General features: G+C 44.8%; 1 protein-coding gene across 15 annotated transcripts in view; it reads left to right on the top strand.

The window, feature by feature from the left end:
- LOC117753902 (receptor-type tyrosine-protein phosphatase mu-like) overlaps window positions 1–17,500 on the top strand; it is a 96,664-nt gene that overhangs the window by 47,051 nt on the left and 32,113 nt on the right. For 10 of the 15 annotated variants that reach the window (XM_034572403.1, XM_034572404.1, XM_034572405.1 and 7 more), the window contains exons 10-19: window positions 13–166; window positions 330–505; window positions 616–725; window positions 1,056–1,257; window positions 1,403–1,505; window positions 5,936–6,117; window positions 6,739–6,833; window positions 8,661–8,697; window positions 12,172–12,246; window positions 14,576–14,708. In XM_034572403.1, the coding sequence (XP_034428294.1) occupies window positions 13–166; window positions 330–505; window positions 616–725; window positions 1,056–1,257; window positions 1,403–1,505; window positions 5,936–6,117; window positions 6,739–6,833; window positions 8,661–8,697; window positions 12,172–12,246; window positions 14,576–14,708 (1,267 nt within the window). The remainder of the gene's footprint in view (window positions 1–12; window positions 167–329; window positions 506–615; window positions 726–1,055; window positions 1,258–1,402; window positions 1,506–5,935; window positions 6,118–6,738; window positions 6,834–8,660; window positions 8,698–12,171; window positions 12,247–14,575; window positions 14,709–17,500) is intronic. The other 5 variants (XM_034572413.1, XM_034572419.1, XM_034572415.1 and 2 more) reach the window with 1 other exon arrangement.

Genomic DNA, 17,500 nt, shown 5'->3' on the forward strand with positions numbered 1-17,500 from the left:
TTTGTGCGTCAGATCCGATGCACGGCCCGCGGCGTCTGGAGGTTGTCGACATTCAGTCCAAACAGATGACGGTTCGATGGGAACCGTTCGGATACAACGTGACACGCTGCCACAGCTACAACGTGACCGCACAGTACCACTACAGACCAGCAGGGACCGCCAGCAGGTAAGGGGCCACAGATAAAAGTAGGAGGGGGCGAGGAGTCATGTAGTGGTGGGGGGGCGGGTAAAGAGAAAGAGCGGGGCACCAGGTTCAGAGCACGGCCCCAAGGGTAAAGTCAGGGAGGGGCCCAGCAACAATAACCCCTCCCCCTCTGTGTGTGGTGCAGGGAGCGGGTGAAGGAGGAGGTGAGGGAGGAGGTGGTGTACGACACTCTGAGCAGCGTGCCGCAGCACACCGTACGTAACCTTCCACCGTTCACCAACGTCAGCCTGAGACTCGTCCTCAGTAACCCAGAGGGACGCAAGGAGAGCGAGGAGCTGCTGGTGCTGACCGACGAGGACGGTACGAGTCAGCGACATGTCCGCATGTCCATCAGTAGAGTCTCAGTAGAAAGTCCGTCTCAGCTTCTATTGGTTCAGATTCTCTCGATAACCTCAGTGTTTCTGTCTCAGTTCCTGGAGCGGTTCCTGTGGACTCGATTGTCGGCAGCAGTTACGAGCAGCAGATCAGTCTGAGCTGGAGAGAACCGCTGCAGACGTACGGCCTCATCCGACAGTACGAGGTACACACACATGCTATAACACAGGGCGTAACATGTGTTATTACACATGTTATTATATGTATATTACATAGGTTGTTGTAGTTATATCACATGTTATTACACATGTTATTACATGTGTTATAACACAGGTTATTGTATTTATTGCACATGTTATAATGCATGTTATTACACTGACAGAATGTTAAGTTTATTTTTTGTTTTGATTGAGTTATATCAGAAATAAACATAAACATTCTAAATGGTGTAAAGACAGTGCTCTCACTCTAACAGTTAGGACTACATTACCCACAAGCCCCAGTGAGCAGACATGTCCGTCACTTCTATCCACAGATCTCTTACAAAGCTCTGAGCTCCTTCGACACAGAGTTCGATCTGTCCAATCAGAGCGGCAAGGTATTCAAACCGACTAATGAGACAAGCCACGTGTTCACGGGCCTCTACCCAGGCTCCACCTACTCCTTCACAATAAGAGCCTCCACCGTTAAAGGCTTCGGACCTCCAGTGATCACACAGTTCACCACCAAGATCTCAGGTACGATCCTTCAAAATAAGATCTGATGTCAAACTTTTATCACTTATTCACACGGGGCCTCGGAGGCTCTGGGGCCCCTGACCTGAAGTAAATGTTCTGTGGTGAGTTCAAAAGGTGTAAAAGAAACACATGTGCTCTTCCTCAGCTCCGCTGATGCCAGCGTACGACCAGGAGTCTCCTCTGAACCAGACCGACTCCACCGTCACTATCCTGCTGCGACCAGCTCAGAGCCGAGGAGCACCAGTCAGGTAACACACACACACACACACACACGCACACACTGTTAAATCTCCATCGCAGGGGGCCAAGAGGGAGGCAGTATCCGCGGTAACAGTCGCCATGTCAACAGCTGTCTGCTCTCTGTCGCCGGGCTGTGACGAGGGATTTGGTTAATTAACGATCTGCAGGCGGAGCTAATCAGAGCCGCTGCTAACACGAGGATTAACAGGGGATTAACAGCTAATGTGTCAATCACACACACACACACACACACACACACACACACACACACAGTGGTTTATGAACTGACTCTTCGTCTCTTCTTTCAACAATAAAAGTCTCAGATCTCAGAGATTTCCTGTTGACCTTCGACCTCTAACGTGACTCAAACAAAACAACATCCAGGGTCGGACTGGGACAATAATCAGGCCTTTTCACGCAAAGCACCAGACCTCGGATTCTGCAGCTAACTCCATTTGTTGAGTAAAGCAGCAGTGACTCACTGAACTCTGACATCTTTTCAGTGACGTCATCTGTCAAGTGCCATAAGAATCTGCTTCTCTGTTTCCACGACCAAAACCCTGAAAAAAGGATATTTCAAGGGCTTTTAGTTTGAAATTCTACATCAGATTGATGTTGTCAGAGTGAGACCCTGAGGTGGTGAACTGTCATTGTGAAGGGAAATGAATTTGTGGAAACAGGTAGTTTCTCTTATTGTGTTGCTTGAAATGCAGTTTTCCTTCATTATAAAGTTTATTCACACAGTGGTAATGAGAAATCATTAATTTCTTAAGTCTGAAGTAGTTTCACATGCAGTCCTACTTTCTTATCATTCATTTTATTTATTACTTATCATTGCTCATTCATAATATTAAATATTAAAATAAAAGTTTATTTAATTAATTTGTTAGTTATCTCATTAATTCATGCGGCGGTTTGCCCTCAGGCCTGGAACACTGCAGTGTCACCTGACTGACCTGGTGAACTTGTCAGTTTAAGAGCATCAGGCCAGCGGGAAATGTCCCGGTGCTCCTGATGCACAGTGTGCCACAACTTCTGTGATCAATAATCACAATAAAACCTTTTATTGATTATTAGACTCAGCTGTTTGTCACTATGATGTCGTCTCATTTCACTTGTTGTCAACATCACATATTGATTTCAAGCTTTCAGCAGACAGTGATGCATTATGGGATCCCTGAAGCCAAATTGTCATGAGTGTCTTCGATAGTGGGCTGACGTTCTGAAGCCTCATGATGTCCAGCATCATATTAAGACTGAAGGCTGGATACGCCCACCTACACCTGCACCCATTGGATGGGACTAGCTGTCAATCACACTGTGGTATCCCCCCCCAACACATCCGGTGCTTTATGGTCTGTTTGACTCTAAATGATCATAATTCACTAGATGAACATCAGCTGTTTGAAGAAGACTTGAAACTAGAGACTGAGACAGAAACTCCTGAATGTTTCCTGACGTTATAAAGTAAGAAGTCACTTTCTATAGACTTCTATAGAAACCACCAGTGGAGTCGCCCCCTGCTGGTCACCCTGGACTCGGAGTCTACGTTTGTTTTTATGAACAATTTCTGATCAGTGAGTCCAATCACAGCAGTGACACGTAACTGAGAGAACACACACGTGTGTCAATACGCAGAGCAACACGCAAGGTTCACACGGTTTCTCCTGTTAACATTCTGCCAGGCTGTGTTCAGAAATAACATGGCTGTGGTCACAGAAGAGACGTGTTCCAGGCATGATGAAGACCTTCCTCAGATAGAACATGAAACAAGTGAAGACACATGTTCATAACAACATGTGACACAAGAAACCAACAAAAACACAAAATCATTTCAACTGAAACAAGATTCATGTTTTGATTTATACAGGAACCAGGCCGAGGATGTAAAGTGTGTGTGCGTGTGTGTGTGTGTGTGTGTGTGTGTGTGTGTGTGTGTGTGTGTGTGTGTGTGTGTGTGTGTGTGTGTGTGATGTACGGTGTGTTAATTGACATGATAGCTGATGTAGAATCCATCACATTGAACAGATTCTGCTCTGAGGTACAATTTCATGTTTGTGGTTGTATATTTAACTTTGCTTTTGTCTCTTCTGACACCAGAGTGTGTGTGTGTGTGTTAGCCTTTGGGCACACACACACACACACAGTACGACACACACACACACACACACACACACACACACACACACACACACACACACACACACAGTCATCACACATACACTGAGGTTTAAGAGCCCTGCATTGTAAGACAAAAGGTGTTGCCGTGGGCGACCTGCAGCTGTAATCAGATTACTGTCACACACACACACACAACAAGTGTGCGTGAAGAAATGTGATTGGAGATGGTTTGTCAAAGACAGAGAGAGGAATAAAAGAGAGAAGAAGAGAGAGAGATGTGAGGGGGAGGAGACAGAACGACAAGAAAGAAAAGAAGAAAAAGAGAAAAAGAAAAGAAAGAAGGAGGAAGAGGACAGAGAAATGACTGAATCTGTCTCTGTCAGGCGGGAATTAAACAATACATACGTGTGTTACAGTGTGTGTTGCAGTGTGTGTTACAGTGTGTGTTACAGTGTGTCTTCCTGTCCTCCTTTAGTTTCCTGTCCTGCAGGAAATGTGACAAAGCTGCAGTTTAACCATCCACACCCTCAATGTGTGTGTGTGTGTGTGTGTGTGTGTGTGTGTGTGTGTGTGTGTGTGTGTGTGTGTGTGTGTGTGTGTGTGTGTGTGTGTGTGTGTGTGTGTGTGTGTGTGTGTGTGTGTGTGTGTGTGTGGTGATATATGACTTCTGTCCTGAACCTGGTTCCCATGAAAAACACGACTATTGTTTGTTCGGTCCCTCAGGACTCAGACTGGTGCGTTCAGGTGCAGCTCTGTGTTTATGTGTGAACTCTGACACCTGCTGGTAGAAAAAGAAAGTGACCGGCCGCCAAAACTGGACCAAACTAAAAAATCAAAGTAGACGTTAAATAAATGTTTCTGTCATTTCAGGTCGTTCTTATCTCACTGTTGTTTGTTCAAGTGTTACTGATCAGTTTGGTTTGAATTAGTTATTTGATGATATAAAAACAGACTGAGACTGACTCAGGATTGGTTGAGAGCGTGTATGGGCGGGACCTTGATACAGTGGCTCCACCCCACGATCACTACTGCTCAGACTGTGACTGCAAGTGACGTCTTTGCCACAAGATGGCAGCGTTCGTATCGGAGATATTAACAGGAAGACGTGAAGATGTGTCGTCCATCTTCATATGTCAAATTTCTGTAGTTCTGTCATTCAGAATAAACACAGATCACCCACAAACATATTCACATCCTTCTCATCGTATCACATCACTCAACTCCACCGGTTACATTTTTGCTCCTTTTACGCAACAGAATAAAAATGTAATGAAGTTCCGCAATAGAAGTCGTCAAGAAACATTAAATCACCGTGGTAACAAGCATCGTTCATGACACCACAAGTAGGTAGCAGGTATTGGCCTGCATCTTGTTTTCATGGTGGATGTGAAGAGGGATTTATTTTAAGTTCTTATCAGCTCAGGAACGAGGATGTTTCCTGTAGACTCTTGTGTCTTAATGTATTTTATCTACATAAAGGATTTAATACCTGCCGAGACAGGATGAAATGAATTATCAGTTTAATTTCAGACGGTTGTAAAGTTACAGAGAGAGAGTTAATAAAAGAGAAGGAGAGGGTGATGGAGTGGAGGAGAGGCAGAGCTGACCTTTCTCTGAGGCTGAATCATGAACAGCTGGACGACAAGATCACCAAGAACGTTAACGTGTCAGAGTCGCATGTGAACAGAAGTCAAGTCCACGTTCTCCGACAGCATCAAAACTAAACGCTTAAATTCAAAAGATCCTGAGAGGAGTTGACTTCTAACAGTTGATCCTACATTTCCCAAAATGCACCTGGATAAGTGCCGCCTTCAAATGGACCTCAGGAACTCATGGTTACAATGTTTGCGTTCAAGTGGATTAGTCATGAAAACACTGCTGCTAGGCAACAGCAACATGGATGTTGATAATAACGTTAGTGTAAGCATGTAGAAGCTACAGAGGCTAACCATTCATATGAACTGTTCTCGTGAAAGCAGCAAAACAAAGTATCATAGAAACAAATGATCAAATTAATATAGAAACAAAGGTTAACTGATTACCTGGTTACACATTAGCTGGTTAGCTCACTAACTAAAGACTAACCACAACCATGGACCAAGTGATCATTTGCTTATGGGCAGTGATGGAGTGGTTAACTAGATATACTCTGATTAGCTAAAACTAACTAGTTAACAAGCTAGTGTCTACTAATTAAATGGCTAGCAGCTCTTTTAGCATAGTGGAATAAATCAGTCACATTAGATAAATCATTGCCTAAAGGTAATGTATAAAACCAACTAACTAATGAATGAACCTGTCTGTCATCTGTCTTCAGTAAGTACCAGGTGGTGGTGGAGGAGGAGCGCCCCCGCAGGCATAGGAGAGGTACTGCAGAGATCCTGCGTTGTTACCCGGTGCCCATTCACTTCCAGAACGCCACGTTGCTCAACTCGCAGTATTACTTCAGCGCCGAGCTGCCGATGAGTGAGATGAGGGCCCCCATACCCTTCTGTGTCGGTCAGTCACCAGTTAGTGAATTAGAAATATAAATATGTAGCTAATTCATAGCAGTGTAAAAGGAAATAAGTCAATCAGCCTGTAACTTTTTGAGTTAATTTCTAAGCTGGTTAGTAAAATAGTTAATTTGTCAGTCAGTTAGCTAGCTAGCTAAATCATTGATTTATTGACTTAGTTTACCAACTTCATTGGTAACTGTTAATTGTTAGCCAACCAGTATATTGTTTTTAAATTAGCTGCTTACCAGCTGACTTAGTTTGCTAACTTTTATGTTATATTAATAGTGCTTTAGTTGCCAAACTAGTTAGTAAATTAGTTTTTTAGCCATATGCGATCCTAGCTTGTTAGCCTCTGTTAGTAAATTTAGGTAGTTAGTAAGCTTGGTAACTTCGATCGCCAGTAAACAAGTCAGTATGTTTGTCAGAGTGTTGCTTAAGTAAGTAACTGATAGTAGTTAAATTGTCAGTCAGCTGGCAAGTAGCTAATCAGTATCTTACTCAGTCTTGTAGTAAGTTAGTTAGTAAGTTATTTAGTTAGTTAGTATGATTCTAGCTAGACAGTTACCTTGTTAGTTAGGTATGCCTATTTACTTGAGTCTGTGTGTGTTTGTGTGTTTAACAGGTGACAACAGGACGTACAGTGGTTACTGGAACGCTCCTCTGCTGCCTCATAAGAGTTATGGTATCTACTATCAGGCCGTCAGCACTGCTAATGGGGTGAGTTCACCTGTCCTCTGGTAACACGTAGTTCACCTGTCCTCTGGTAACACGTAGTTCACCTGTCCTCTGGTAACACGTAGTTCACCTGTCCTCGTGTAACACGTAGTTCACCTGTCCTCTGGTAACACGTAGTTCACCTGTCCTCTGGTAACACGTAGTTCACCTGTCCTCTGGTAACACGTAGTTCACCTGTCCTCTGGTAACACGTAGTTCACCTGTCCTCTGGTAACACGTAGTTCACCTGTCCTCGTGTAACACGTAGTTCACCTGTCCTCTGGTAACACGTAGTTCACCTGTCCTCTGGTAACACGTAGTTCACCTGTCCTCTGGTAACACGTAGTTCACCTGTCCTCTGGTAACACGTAGTTCACCTGTCCTCTGGTAACACGTAGTTCACCTGTCCTCTGGTAACACGTAGTTCACCTGTCCTCTGGTAACACGTAGTTCACCTGTCCTCTGGTAACACGTAGTTCACCTGTCCTCGTGTAACACGTAGTTCACCTGTCCTCTGGTAACACGTAGTTCACCTGTCCTCTGGTAACACGTAGTTCACCTGTCCTCTGGTAACACGTAGTTCACCTGTCCTCGTGTAACACGTAGTTCACCTGTCCTCTGGTAACACGTAGTTCACCTGTCCTCTGGTAACACGTAGTTCACCTGTCCTAACCCTAACCCTGTTTTTTAATGATGGACGTCAGAGGTGATAAAAGGAGGACTGGTTTAAAGAAGCTTCATATCATCCATGAGCTGTTTTCCACTTAGTTAATGAGGAGGAAACAGTGTCTGGCTTGTGAAGGACTGGTGGCTGTCAGGATCCAATCACAGTGTTCAGCAGAGCTCGACGTTGCCAGAACAAAAAACACTCGTCTCTTCATAACAAACGCTTCACATTATTCTCTCCTTTCAATTTCCTTCACTTTTCTCTGCTGTCTGTCATAATAAATCAGAGAAGCGAAACCTAGACAGAGAGGTCCAGCACACACACACACACCCCATACACGTGTGTGTCTGTCTATAGTTGTGAGGACACTCATTGACATGATGCATTCCCTAGCCCCTAACCCTAACCATCACAGCTAAATGCCTAACCCTAACATAAACCTAATTCTAACTCTAAAACCAAGTCTGAAGCCCCAAAAAGCCAATTTAATTTGTGAGCACCAACCAAAATGTCCTCACAATGATGGTATAGAACCAAAATTGGCCCTCATAACTATAGATAGACATGCCCACACACACACACACACTCACAGTTTAATATGAGTGGAGCTAGTTCCAGCAGCCTGACCCGCGGCACTAATAGGCTGCAGTGGCGGCTGTGTGTGTGTGACTGTGTGCACTTTGTCAAATATGTGTGAAAAGGTAATTGTTTGCTATTACACACAGTTTTGGTGAAAGGCGAGAGAGAACATCTTGCGTCTTTCTGGTTTTAACAAATAGACGACAAATTAACCTCAAGAGCTCATGAATATTCATGCTCACACACACAAACACACACACAGCAGCAGCAGAGTGTCTCTGTGGTTTGGTGACAGTAAAAAGCACTAGTGTTGCTGCATTATTCAACACACACACCAATTATAAACCCCACAGTGTCAATAATTAACACACAACACAACACAATCTGCGTGTGTCTGAATGTGTGTATATGTGTGTTATCTCTAAAGTGTGCCAGCACAGGCACTGATCCACAGCCATTTGCCTTCTGTCCGCTCTGTTTACGACTGTGTGTGTGTGTGTGTGTGTGTGTGTGTGTGTGTGTGTGTGTGTGTGTGTGTGGGCTTTGGTGTTGACAGGAAACTAATTCTCTTCTCTCTCTAACAGGAGACAAAGATCGACTGTGTGCGAGTGGCCACTAAAGGTAATGAAATCTAGTTAATTTTAATTTTTAAGGTAAATAATATTTTGAGAGGCATTAGTGCATTTTATTTTGAAAGGTGGAAAGAACATTATTTTAAGAGATTACATTTTATTATGAAAGATGAGGGGCCCTTTCTTACTTTTTAAATCAGCCCGCCACCTGCAGGTCTTATTGCTTCATTACTTCAAGTATTATTTAGTCTGATTTTTAAAACATTATTTATCTAAAAGCACATTTTATTTAGAATTCATAACATTTTATTTAGATTATGTACGTTGAGTGTTGCTCTGTTAGCGTTAGCACAGTTAGCTGTGTAGACCTGGTTTCTGCTGGACTGGATTTCACTGCTAAATTAGCCACTAGCTAACAGGATGTTCTGAGTAATGAGACACAGATGGCAGTTAGCTGTTGGAGTGCTATGCTAATGGTTAGCATGCTGGTCCCATCCAGAAGTATAATGACCCACAGATGGTTGTCAGTTCCCGACACCTGTCCCTCACTCCGTCCTCCAGCGACAGGACGACCTGATGTCCTTGTCCTTGCACATACACACACACACACACACACACTACGCCCTTCGCTAATGCTAGGCTAACACAAGGCTAATGACTAGGATTGTATGGGCATCCAGAGAGCTGTTAAACACTGCAGCTAAACAAGCTAAAACACACACACACACACACTCAGCTTTAATCAGCTTTTATTGAAGCACAGTTGTAGTGTTTAACGACACCTGATGCTGATTGGCTCTGGTGGTCCCCTGACACCTGTCAGTCACGCTGCAGCAGCCAACCAGATCTCCCAGGGGTCCCCCCCTCCTTTACCCATGATGCCTTGCAGAGCGTAGCTGATGTGAATGTAAAGAAGTGAACTTCAGCTGAATGTTAACACACGTCTCAGTATGAGTGTTACCATGACGTTCTGGATCAGATAATCCAGACTAACGTGATCGTTCAGATCGACGTGTAACATCTGTTCTCACTGTCACCATGACAACAGCTACACTGCAACACAAAACATCATCATGACATCATCAACGGCGGTGGGGCAGCGGTCTGTCCTCACTCCTTCCTGAGCTCACTAATACCTGATTGACTGATTGATTAACGAGCTTCTCTTTCAGGTGTGTTTCTCTGCTCTGCTGACATCATCTCACTGATTCAATGATGTGAGACAGGTGGTGATGATGTGAGACAGGTGGTGATGATGTGAGACAGGTTGTGAGACAGGTTGTGATGATGTGAGACAGGTGGTGATGATGTGAGACAGGTGGTGATGATGTGAGACAGGTTGTGAGGATGTGAGACAGGTTGTGATGATGTGAGACAGGTGGTGATGATGTGAGACAGGTTGTGATGATGTGAGACAGGTGGTGATGATGTGAGACAGGTGGTGATGATGTGAGACAGGTTGTGAGACAGGTTGTGAGGATGTGAGACAGGTTGTGATGATGTGAGACAGGTTGTGAGACAGGTTGTGATGATGTGAGACAGGTTGTGATGATGTGAGACAGGTGGTGATGATGTGAGACAGGTTGTGATGATGTGAGACAGGTTGTGATGATGTGAGACAGGTTGTGAGACAGGTTGTGATGATGTGAGACAGGTGGTGATGATGTGAGACAGGTGGTGATGATGTGAGACAGGTTGTGAGGATGTGAGACAGGTTGTGATGATGTGAGACAGGTTGTGAGACAGGTTGTGATGATGTGAGACAGGTGGTGATGATGTGAGACAGGTGGTGATGATGTGAGACAGGTGGTGATGATGTGAGACAGGTTGTGATGATGTGAGACAGGTGGTGATGATGTGAGACAGGTGGTGATGATGTGAGACAGGTTGTGAGGATGTGAGACAGGTTGTGATGATGTGAGACAGGTGGTGATGATGTGAGACAGGTTGTGATGATGTGAGACAGGTGGTGATGATGTGAGACAGGTGGTGATGATGTGAGACAGGTTGTGAGACAGGTTGTGAGGATGTGAGACAGGTTGTGATGATGTGAGACAGGTTGTGAGACAGGTTGTGATGATGTGAGACAGGTTGTGATGATGTGAGACAGGTGGTGATGATGTGAGACAGGTTGTGATGATGTGAGACAGGTTGTGATGATGTGAGACAGGTTGTGAGACAGGTTGTGATGATGTGAGAAAGGTGGTGATGATGTGAGACAGGTTGTGATGATGTGAGACAGGTGGTGATGATGTGAGACAGGTGGTGATGATGTGAGACAGGTTGTGAGGATGTGAGACAGGTTGTGATGATGTGAGACAGGTGGTGATGATGTGAGACAGGTTGTGATGATGTGAGACAGGTGGTGATGATGTGAGACAGGTGGTGATGATGTGAGACAGGTTGTGAGACAGGTTGTGATGATGTGAGACAGGTTGTGAGACAGGTTGTGATGATGTGAGACAGGTGGTGATGATGTGAGACAGGTTGTGATGATGTGAGACAGGTTGTGATGATGTGAGACAGGTTGTGAGGATGTGAGACAGGTTGTGATGATGTGAGACAGGTGGTGATGATGTGAGACAGGTGGTGATGATGTGAGACAGGTTGTGATGATGTGAGACAGGTTGTGAGGATGTGAGACAGGTTGTGATGATGTGAGACAGGTGGTGATGATGTGAGACAGGTTGTGATGATGTGAGACAGGTGGTGATGATGTCAGCAGAGCAAGATGATGTTACTAATGTTTCTGCCTCAAGTCAAACCACTGCTGCAACCTGTCTCTCTCTTTCTGTCTGTCTGACTGTCTCTCTCTTTCTGTCTGTCTGACTGTCTCTCCTCTCTGCCTGTCATTCTGCCTGTCTCTCTCTCTGCCTGTCTGACTGTCTCTCCTCTCTGCCTGTCATTCTGCCTGTCTCTCTCTCTGCCTGTCTGTCTGCCTGTCTCTCTCTGCCTGTCATTCTGCCTGTCTCTCTCTCTGCCTGTCTGTCTGCCTGTCTCTCTCTCTGCCTGTCTATCTGCCTGTCTCTCTCTCTGCCTGTCTATCTGACTGTCTCTCTCTCTCTGCCTGTCTATCTGCCTGTCTCTCTCTCTGCCTGTCTATCTGCCTGTCTCTCTCTCTGCCTGTCTATCTGACTGTCTCTCTCTCTGCCTGTCTATCTGCCTGTCTCTCTCTCTGCCTGTCTATCTGCCTGTCTCTCTCTCTGCCTGTCTGTCTGCCTGTCTCTCTCTCTGCCTGTCTATCTGACTGCCTGTCTATCTGCCTGTCTCTCTCTCTGCCTGTCTATCTGCCTGTCTCTCTCTCTGCCTGTCTATCTGCCTGTCTCTCTCTCTGCCTGTCTATCTGACTGTCTCTCTCTCTGCCTGTCTATCTGCCTGTCTCTCTCTCTGCCTGTCTATCTGACTGTCTCTCTCTCTGTCTCTCTCTCTGACTGTCTCTCTCTCTGCCTGTCTATCTGCCTGTCTCTCTCTCTGCCTGTCTATCTGACTGTCTCTCTCTCTGCATGCCTTCCTGGATGAACAGCTGCTATAATCGTCACCCAGCTCACGACGCCGTATATTCGAGTCGCCCCGGCAGCAGGCGACAAGCAGCTGACAGGTCAGACAAAACACAACAGACACATAGAAACGTTCCATGTTCAGACACACACAAACACACACACACACACAAACACACACACACACAAAGACAAAGACAAACACACACTGGCACACACACACACACAGATTTCGTTCCTTTCATAAAGGATGGTCTGATGATTCCTCTGCTAAAGGAGATAAGTTAGGAAGCATTGAGGCTCCTTTCCTCATCATTCAGAGAATTAGAAACGATCTTTTTATGAAACACTTCAGGTCATTTCACTCAGTTAAGAAGGTTCTTAAGAGAAATGTACTATTTCAACGCAGCCACAGATGCACTGAGCGTGTCACTTCCTGTGACTGTGGGTCACTTCCTGTGTATCTCTAATTATTCAAACAGTTTTTCTTATTAACGACAACCTGAGTCAGTCTGTCAAAATAAAAGCAGCTGATCATCTACTGTTCTTTCAAAATAAGAGCACACACACGCAGCTGGTAGGAAATTACATTTAAATATTTACCAGCCTAAAGGTGTAAACTTTCCATCGACCGTTTATGTTTATGTGTGTGTGAGAGATCTTGTGTCGCCAGCAGGCCTCAAATACTCTAAACAGCTGTCTGCCTTATACACACACACAGACACACACACACACACACACACACACACACACACACACACACACACACACCTCCCACTCAGCATGACTGGTTGAAGCCCTGAAGCAGATTTTTCTCATAAAAAAAAAAACAGCTTCTCTATGGCCTACTGTGACACACACACACCCACATATATATATATATATATAAATTCTGCCTTCAAAGCAGTGCTTTCATAGCCTTTAAACTGAAAACAGTGAGTCTCGCTCTTCTTCTGAGGGGGTGATAAAAAACACCTTATTTCACCTGAAATCTGCTCAGTTTGTTCACACCTGCTGTTAACGTCTCAGACTCCGCCCACACTGATACATTTCAGTTATAAAACACATCCCTGTTGCTAAGGTTACACCTGCTGGAGACTTGTGTAAACTCTTCTCGTTTTAGTTTGAAAACTCTGGGGTTGTGTTTTAGTCTGGACCAACAGAAACAGACTTTAGTAAACGATGACGCAGACGCCCACAATCTCTTCCTGATTGGTTCTCATCAATCTCGTGACTCGACTACCAGCGGTGAACACAAAGCTAACACTTCCTGTCAGTAACAGTTCCACCTCGTCGTCGCTCAGAGAAAAGAAATCCCTGCTCTGACTCTTCACCGTTACTAAGCAACCAACTGCAGAGACAATCTACTTCCTGTTTACACCACATGACCAGTGACATGTGACGTGTGTTTTCAGGTGTGCTAGTGTGCGCAGAGATTATTTTAGTTTGAAATTGAAAACGTGTCAGTGTGGGCGGAGCCTCAAGTGAGCCCTTGAGTCACCAGGTGGGAACAGGTTCTCTCAGGTACCTGGACTCAGTCAGTTTGTTTTTCAGTTAAACACCAGAACAAAACTGAGCTGGTTCCACTGGTGTTTCTTCTGGTTCTGTGTGGAACTCAACCAGGTTATAGTAAGATCGACTGCTGTCAGATAATTCATTCATTCATTAAATAATAATGATTATTATTAATATTATTCTGAGGGAAACATAAACCACCAGAATGAGAAAGTTTTGTTTCTAATTTTACATCTTTTTTTTTCTGACCAGTTTAACACACACACACACACACACACACACACACACACACACACACACACACACACACACACACACACAGTGACTGATGGCTGTTGTCAGGTTCTGATTGGAAAAGTGTAGTAGGTCTAAAATGACACATTACACAGCTCAACAGTAACGTCGTGTCCTGAACGTTTCTCATCTACAGAGTCATCTGGAAGGATATTACACTGAGAGACACACACACACACACACACACACACACACACACACACACACACACACACACACACACACACACACACAGCAGGGTAATGGGTTTTTCATGGCGCTGACATCCCATCACATTATTCAGTGAGGGGAGAAGGACTCTGGGCTCATCATCTTCAACATGTTCAACCTGAAACACACTGATGGTTTTATTATCCCATTATCAAACACACACTTAGTTATTAATTATCAACAAATCATTTATCAATTTCTTTGATCAGTTTTTCACTGAATGTTTATTAGAAATTATTATCACATCTTTATGTACGTATATAAATGAACCAGTTGATGCCAACGGGACCGAAGCTGCTTTCTGATGCTGATGTTGCTGACAGGTTACCCAGTGGTAGTTAATGTTGCTTAATGGTAGTTACCAGTAGTTCATGGTAGTTACCAGCGGTTGATAGTGGTTAATTGTTTCAGGAGCTGCAACCAGAAAACCAGAACCAGAGCAGGAGAATCAGTCGGATCACACGGTGAAGATTGCTGGAGCCATCGCTGGCGTTCTGCTCTTCATCATCATCTTCCTTGGAGTCATCCTGCTGATGAAGAAACGGTAAGAAAACACACACACACACACAAACACACTCACTCACACTCACTCACTCACACACACACACACACACACACACAAACACACTCACTCACACTCACTCACACACACACACAAACACACTCACTCACACTCACACACTCACTCACACACACACACACAAACACACTCACTCACACTCACACACTCACTCACACACACACACACAAACACACTCACTCACACTCACAAACACACTCACACACACACACACACACACACTCACACACACACACTCACACACACACACACAAACACACTCACTCACACTCACTCACTCACACACACACACACACACACACACAAACACACTCACTCACTCACACACACACACACAAACACACTCACTCACTCACACACACACACACAAACACACTCACTCACACTCACTCACTCACTCACACAAACACAAACACACTCACACACACACACACACACACACACACCCCTGTCTCTCTGTCTGATTCCTGTTTGTTTTCTTCTGTTTCTGTAATTGAATAAATGGAAGCATTGTTTTGTTAAATCAATACAAATTATTGATCACTTAAACAAACACAGATCTACATTGATCAATGAAAAACACTGATTGTGCTGCAGTACATTAATATTATTTACTGTTATGGCTCCAATAATGAGAAATACAATCATTAGCAAACATTATTGTTAAATAAAATAAATGTAACTCGTATATTTTAAAACTGTTGGTGGCCGAAGAGGTCACTGTGCTGCTGCTCACTGTGCTGCTGCTCACTGTGCTGCTGCTCACTGTGCTGCTGCTCACTGTGCTGCTGCTCACTGTGCTGCTGCTCACTGTGCTGCTGCTCACTGTGCTGCTGCTCACTGTGCTGCTCACTGTGCTGCTCACTGTGCTGCTGCTCACTGTGCTGCTGCTCACTGTGCTGCTCACTGTGCTGCTGCTCACTGTGCTGCTGCTCACTGTGCTGCTCACTGTGCTGCTCACTGTGCTGCTCACTGTGCTGCTGCTCACTGTGCTGCTGCTCACTGTGCTGCTGCTCACTGTGCTGCTGCTCACTGTGCTGCTGCTCACTGTGCTGCTGCTCACTGTGTTGCTCACTGTGCTGCTCACTGTGCTGCTGCTCACTGTGCTGCTCACTGTGCTGCTCACTGTGCTGCTCACTGTGTTGCTCACTGTGCTGCTCACTGTGCTGCTGCTCACTGTGCTGCTCACTGTGCTGCTCACTGTGCTGCTCACTGTGCTGCTGCTCACTGTGCTGCTGCTCACTGTGTTGCTCACTGTGCTGCTCACTGTGCTGCTCACTGTGTTGCTCACTGTGCTGCTCACTGTGCTGCTCACTGTGCTGCTGCTCACTGTGCTGCTGCTCACTGTGCTGCGTTCACTGCTGCTTTACAAACTGTGAACTAAAGAAACTAACTGTGAACATAATGAGGTGATGCTAACACACACACATTTAGAGACAGTGAGGATGATGAGGATGAATAATGGAGCAGATTGCAGCAGTAATCACCATTAAACTGTGTGTGGACCCACTTTATTCTCCAACATCAAACCCACAATCCCACTGAGACACACACTCTAATATATACACACTACACACACACACTCTTACACAGACAGCCTGTGTGTTTTGAGAACGTTGAAGATAAGAGAGAAATTTAGATGAAAGAGCATTTTATTCTTTTTTCCAAAGTCGCCTCGAGTTGAATGGCTTCAGGCTACAGAGACACACATAGATACTTTTACACACACACACACACACACACACACACACACACACACACACACACACAGTGTGAGTTTGAGTTGGACTCATCTGTCGGTCGATCAAGCTCAGATCTGTTACAGATATGAGAGAAAGGTAGAGAGGCGTTTGTTCGTGGCTAATGAGGTTTTTAATGTTGACGGGGTGCGTTTGATTTCCACTCCGCGACCAGACGGAGGTCAGACTCATTAGAGTCACAGTGAAAACAGGAAGCTGCGCGTTGAGGCTGTGATTGGCTGCAGGATGATCAGAGCTCGTTGTGTCTCATGTTCCTCATCATTAAAACAGCGCCGCTTCCTCTGAGTCTGGACTCTTGTTCTTTTGTCAGGAGCATAACCTGGTGATGTCATTGAACACAATGTTTAATGATGGTTAAGGAGAAGCAGCAGAAAACGGAGCGCGAGGCTGTGACCTTTGACCTTTGACCTGACAGTGATGAGCTTCTTATCAGACCTGAAGAGACAACTTTGATTTATTAGTCCATTTATGTTCTGACGAGAGGCTCTTAATAAGGATGAAGCCTATCGCCCCCTGCTGGCTGGCCGCAGTATAGGTCATAAACCTCCTCCTCCATGTTAGCAGATGGGACATGGAGCAAACTAAAGATGTCAAAGATGTTTCTGTCATTTCAGGTCGTTCTTATCTCACGGATGTTTGTTCAACTGTTTCTGATCAGTTTGGTTTTAATTAGTGATTTGATGATAGAAAAACAGACTGAGACTGACTCCTGATTGGTCAGGAACTTGTATATAGGCGGGACCTCAATACCATGGCTCCACGCCACTATCATTACTTCAGTACTACTACTGCTGCGGGAGTCTTTACATCCGGTCGCTGATCGTAGTTTATTTTTGAAGACGATGATTTGTACCTGGACTAATCCAAGTGATAGTGTTGAGGGTCAGGGGTCAGGGGTCAGGGGAGCGGCTCAGGATTCAAACTCAAACTTTTTATTTATCTGATGTGATGAACATGTTGAATGTTTGAGACCTTTTTTTATAGAAACTGTGTCTG

This window comes from Hippoglossus hippoglossus, chromosome 20, assembly GCF_009819705.1.
Source record: "Hippoglossus hippoglossus isolate fHipHip1 chromosome 20, fHipHip1.pri, whole genome shotgun sequence".
Taxonomy (NCBI): Eukaryota; Metazoa; Chordata; class Actinopteri; order Pleuronectiformes; family Pleuronectidae; genus Hippoglossus; species Hippoglossus hippoglossus.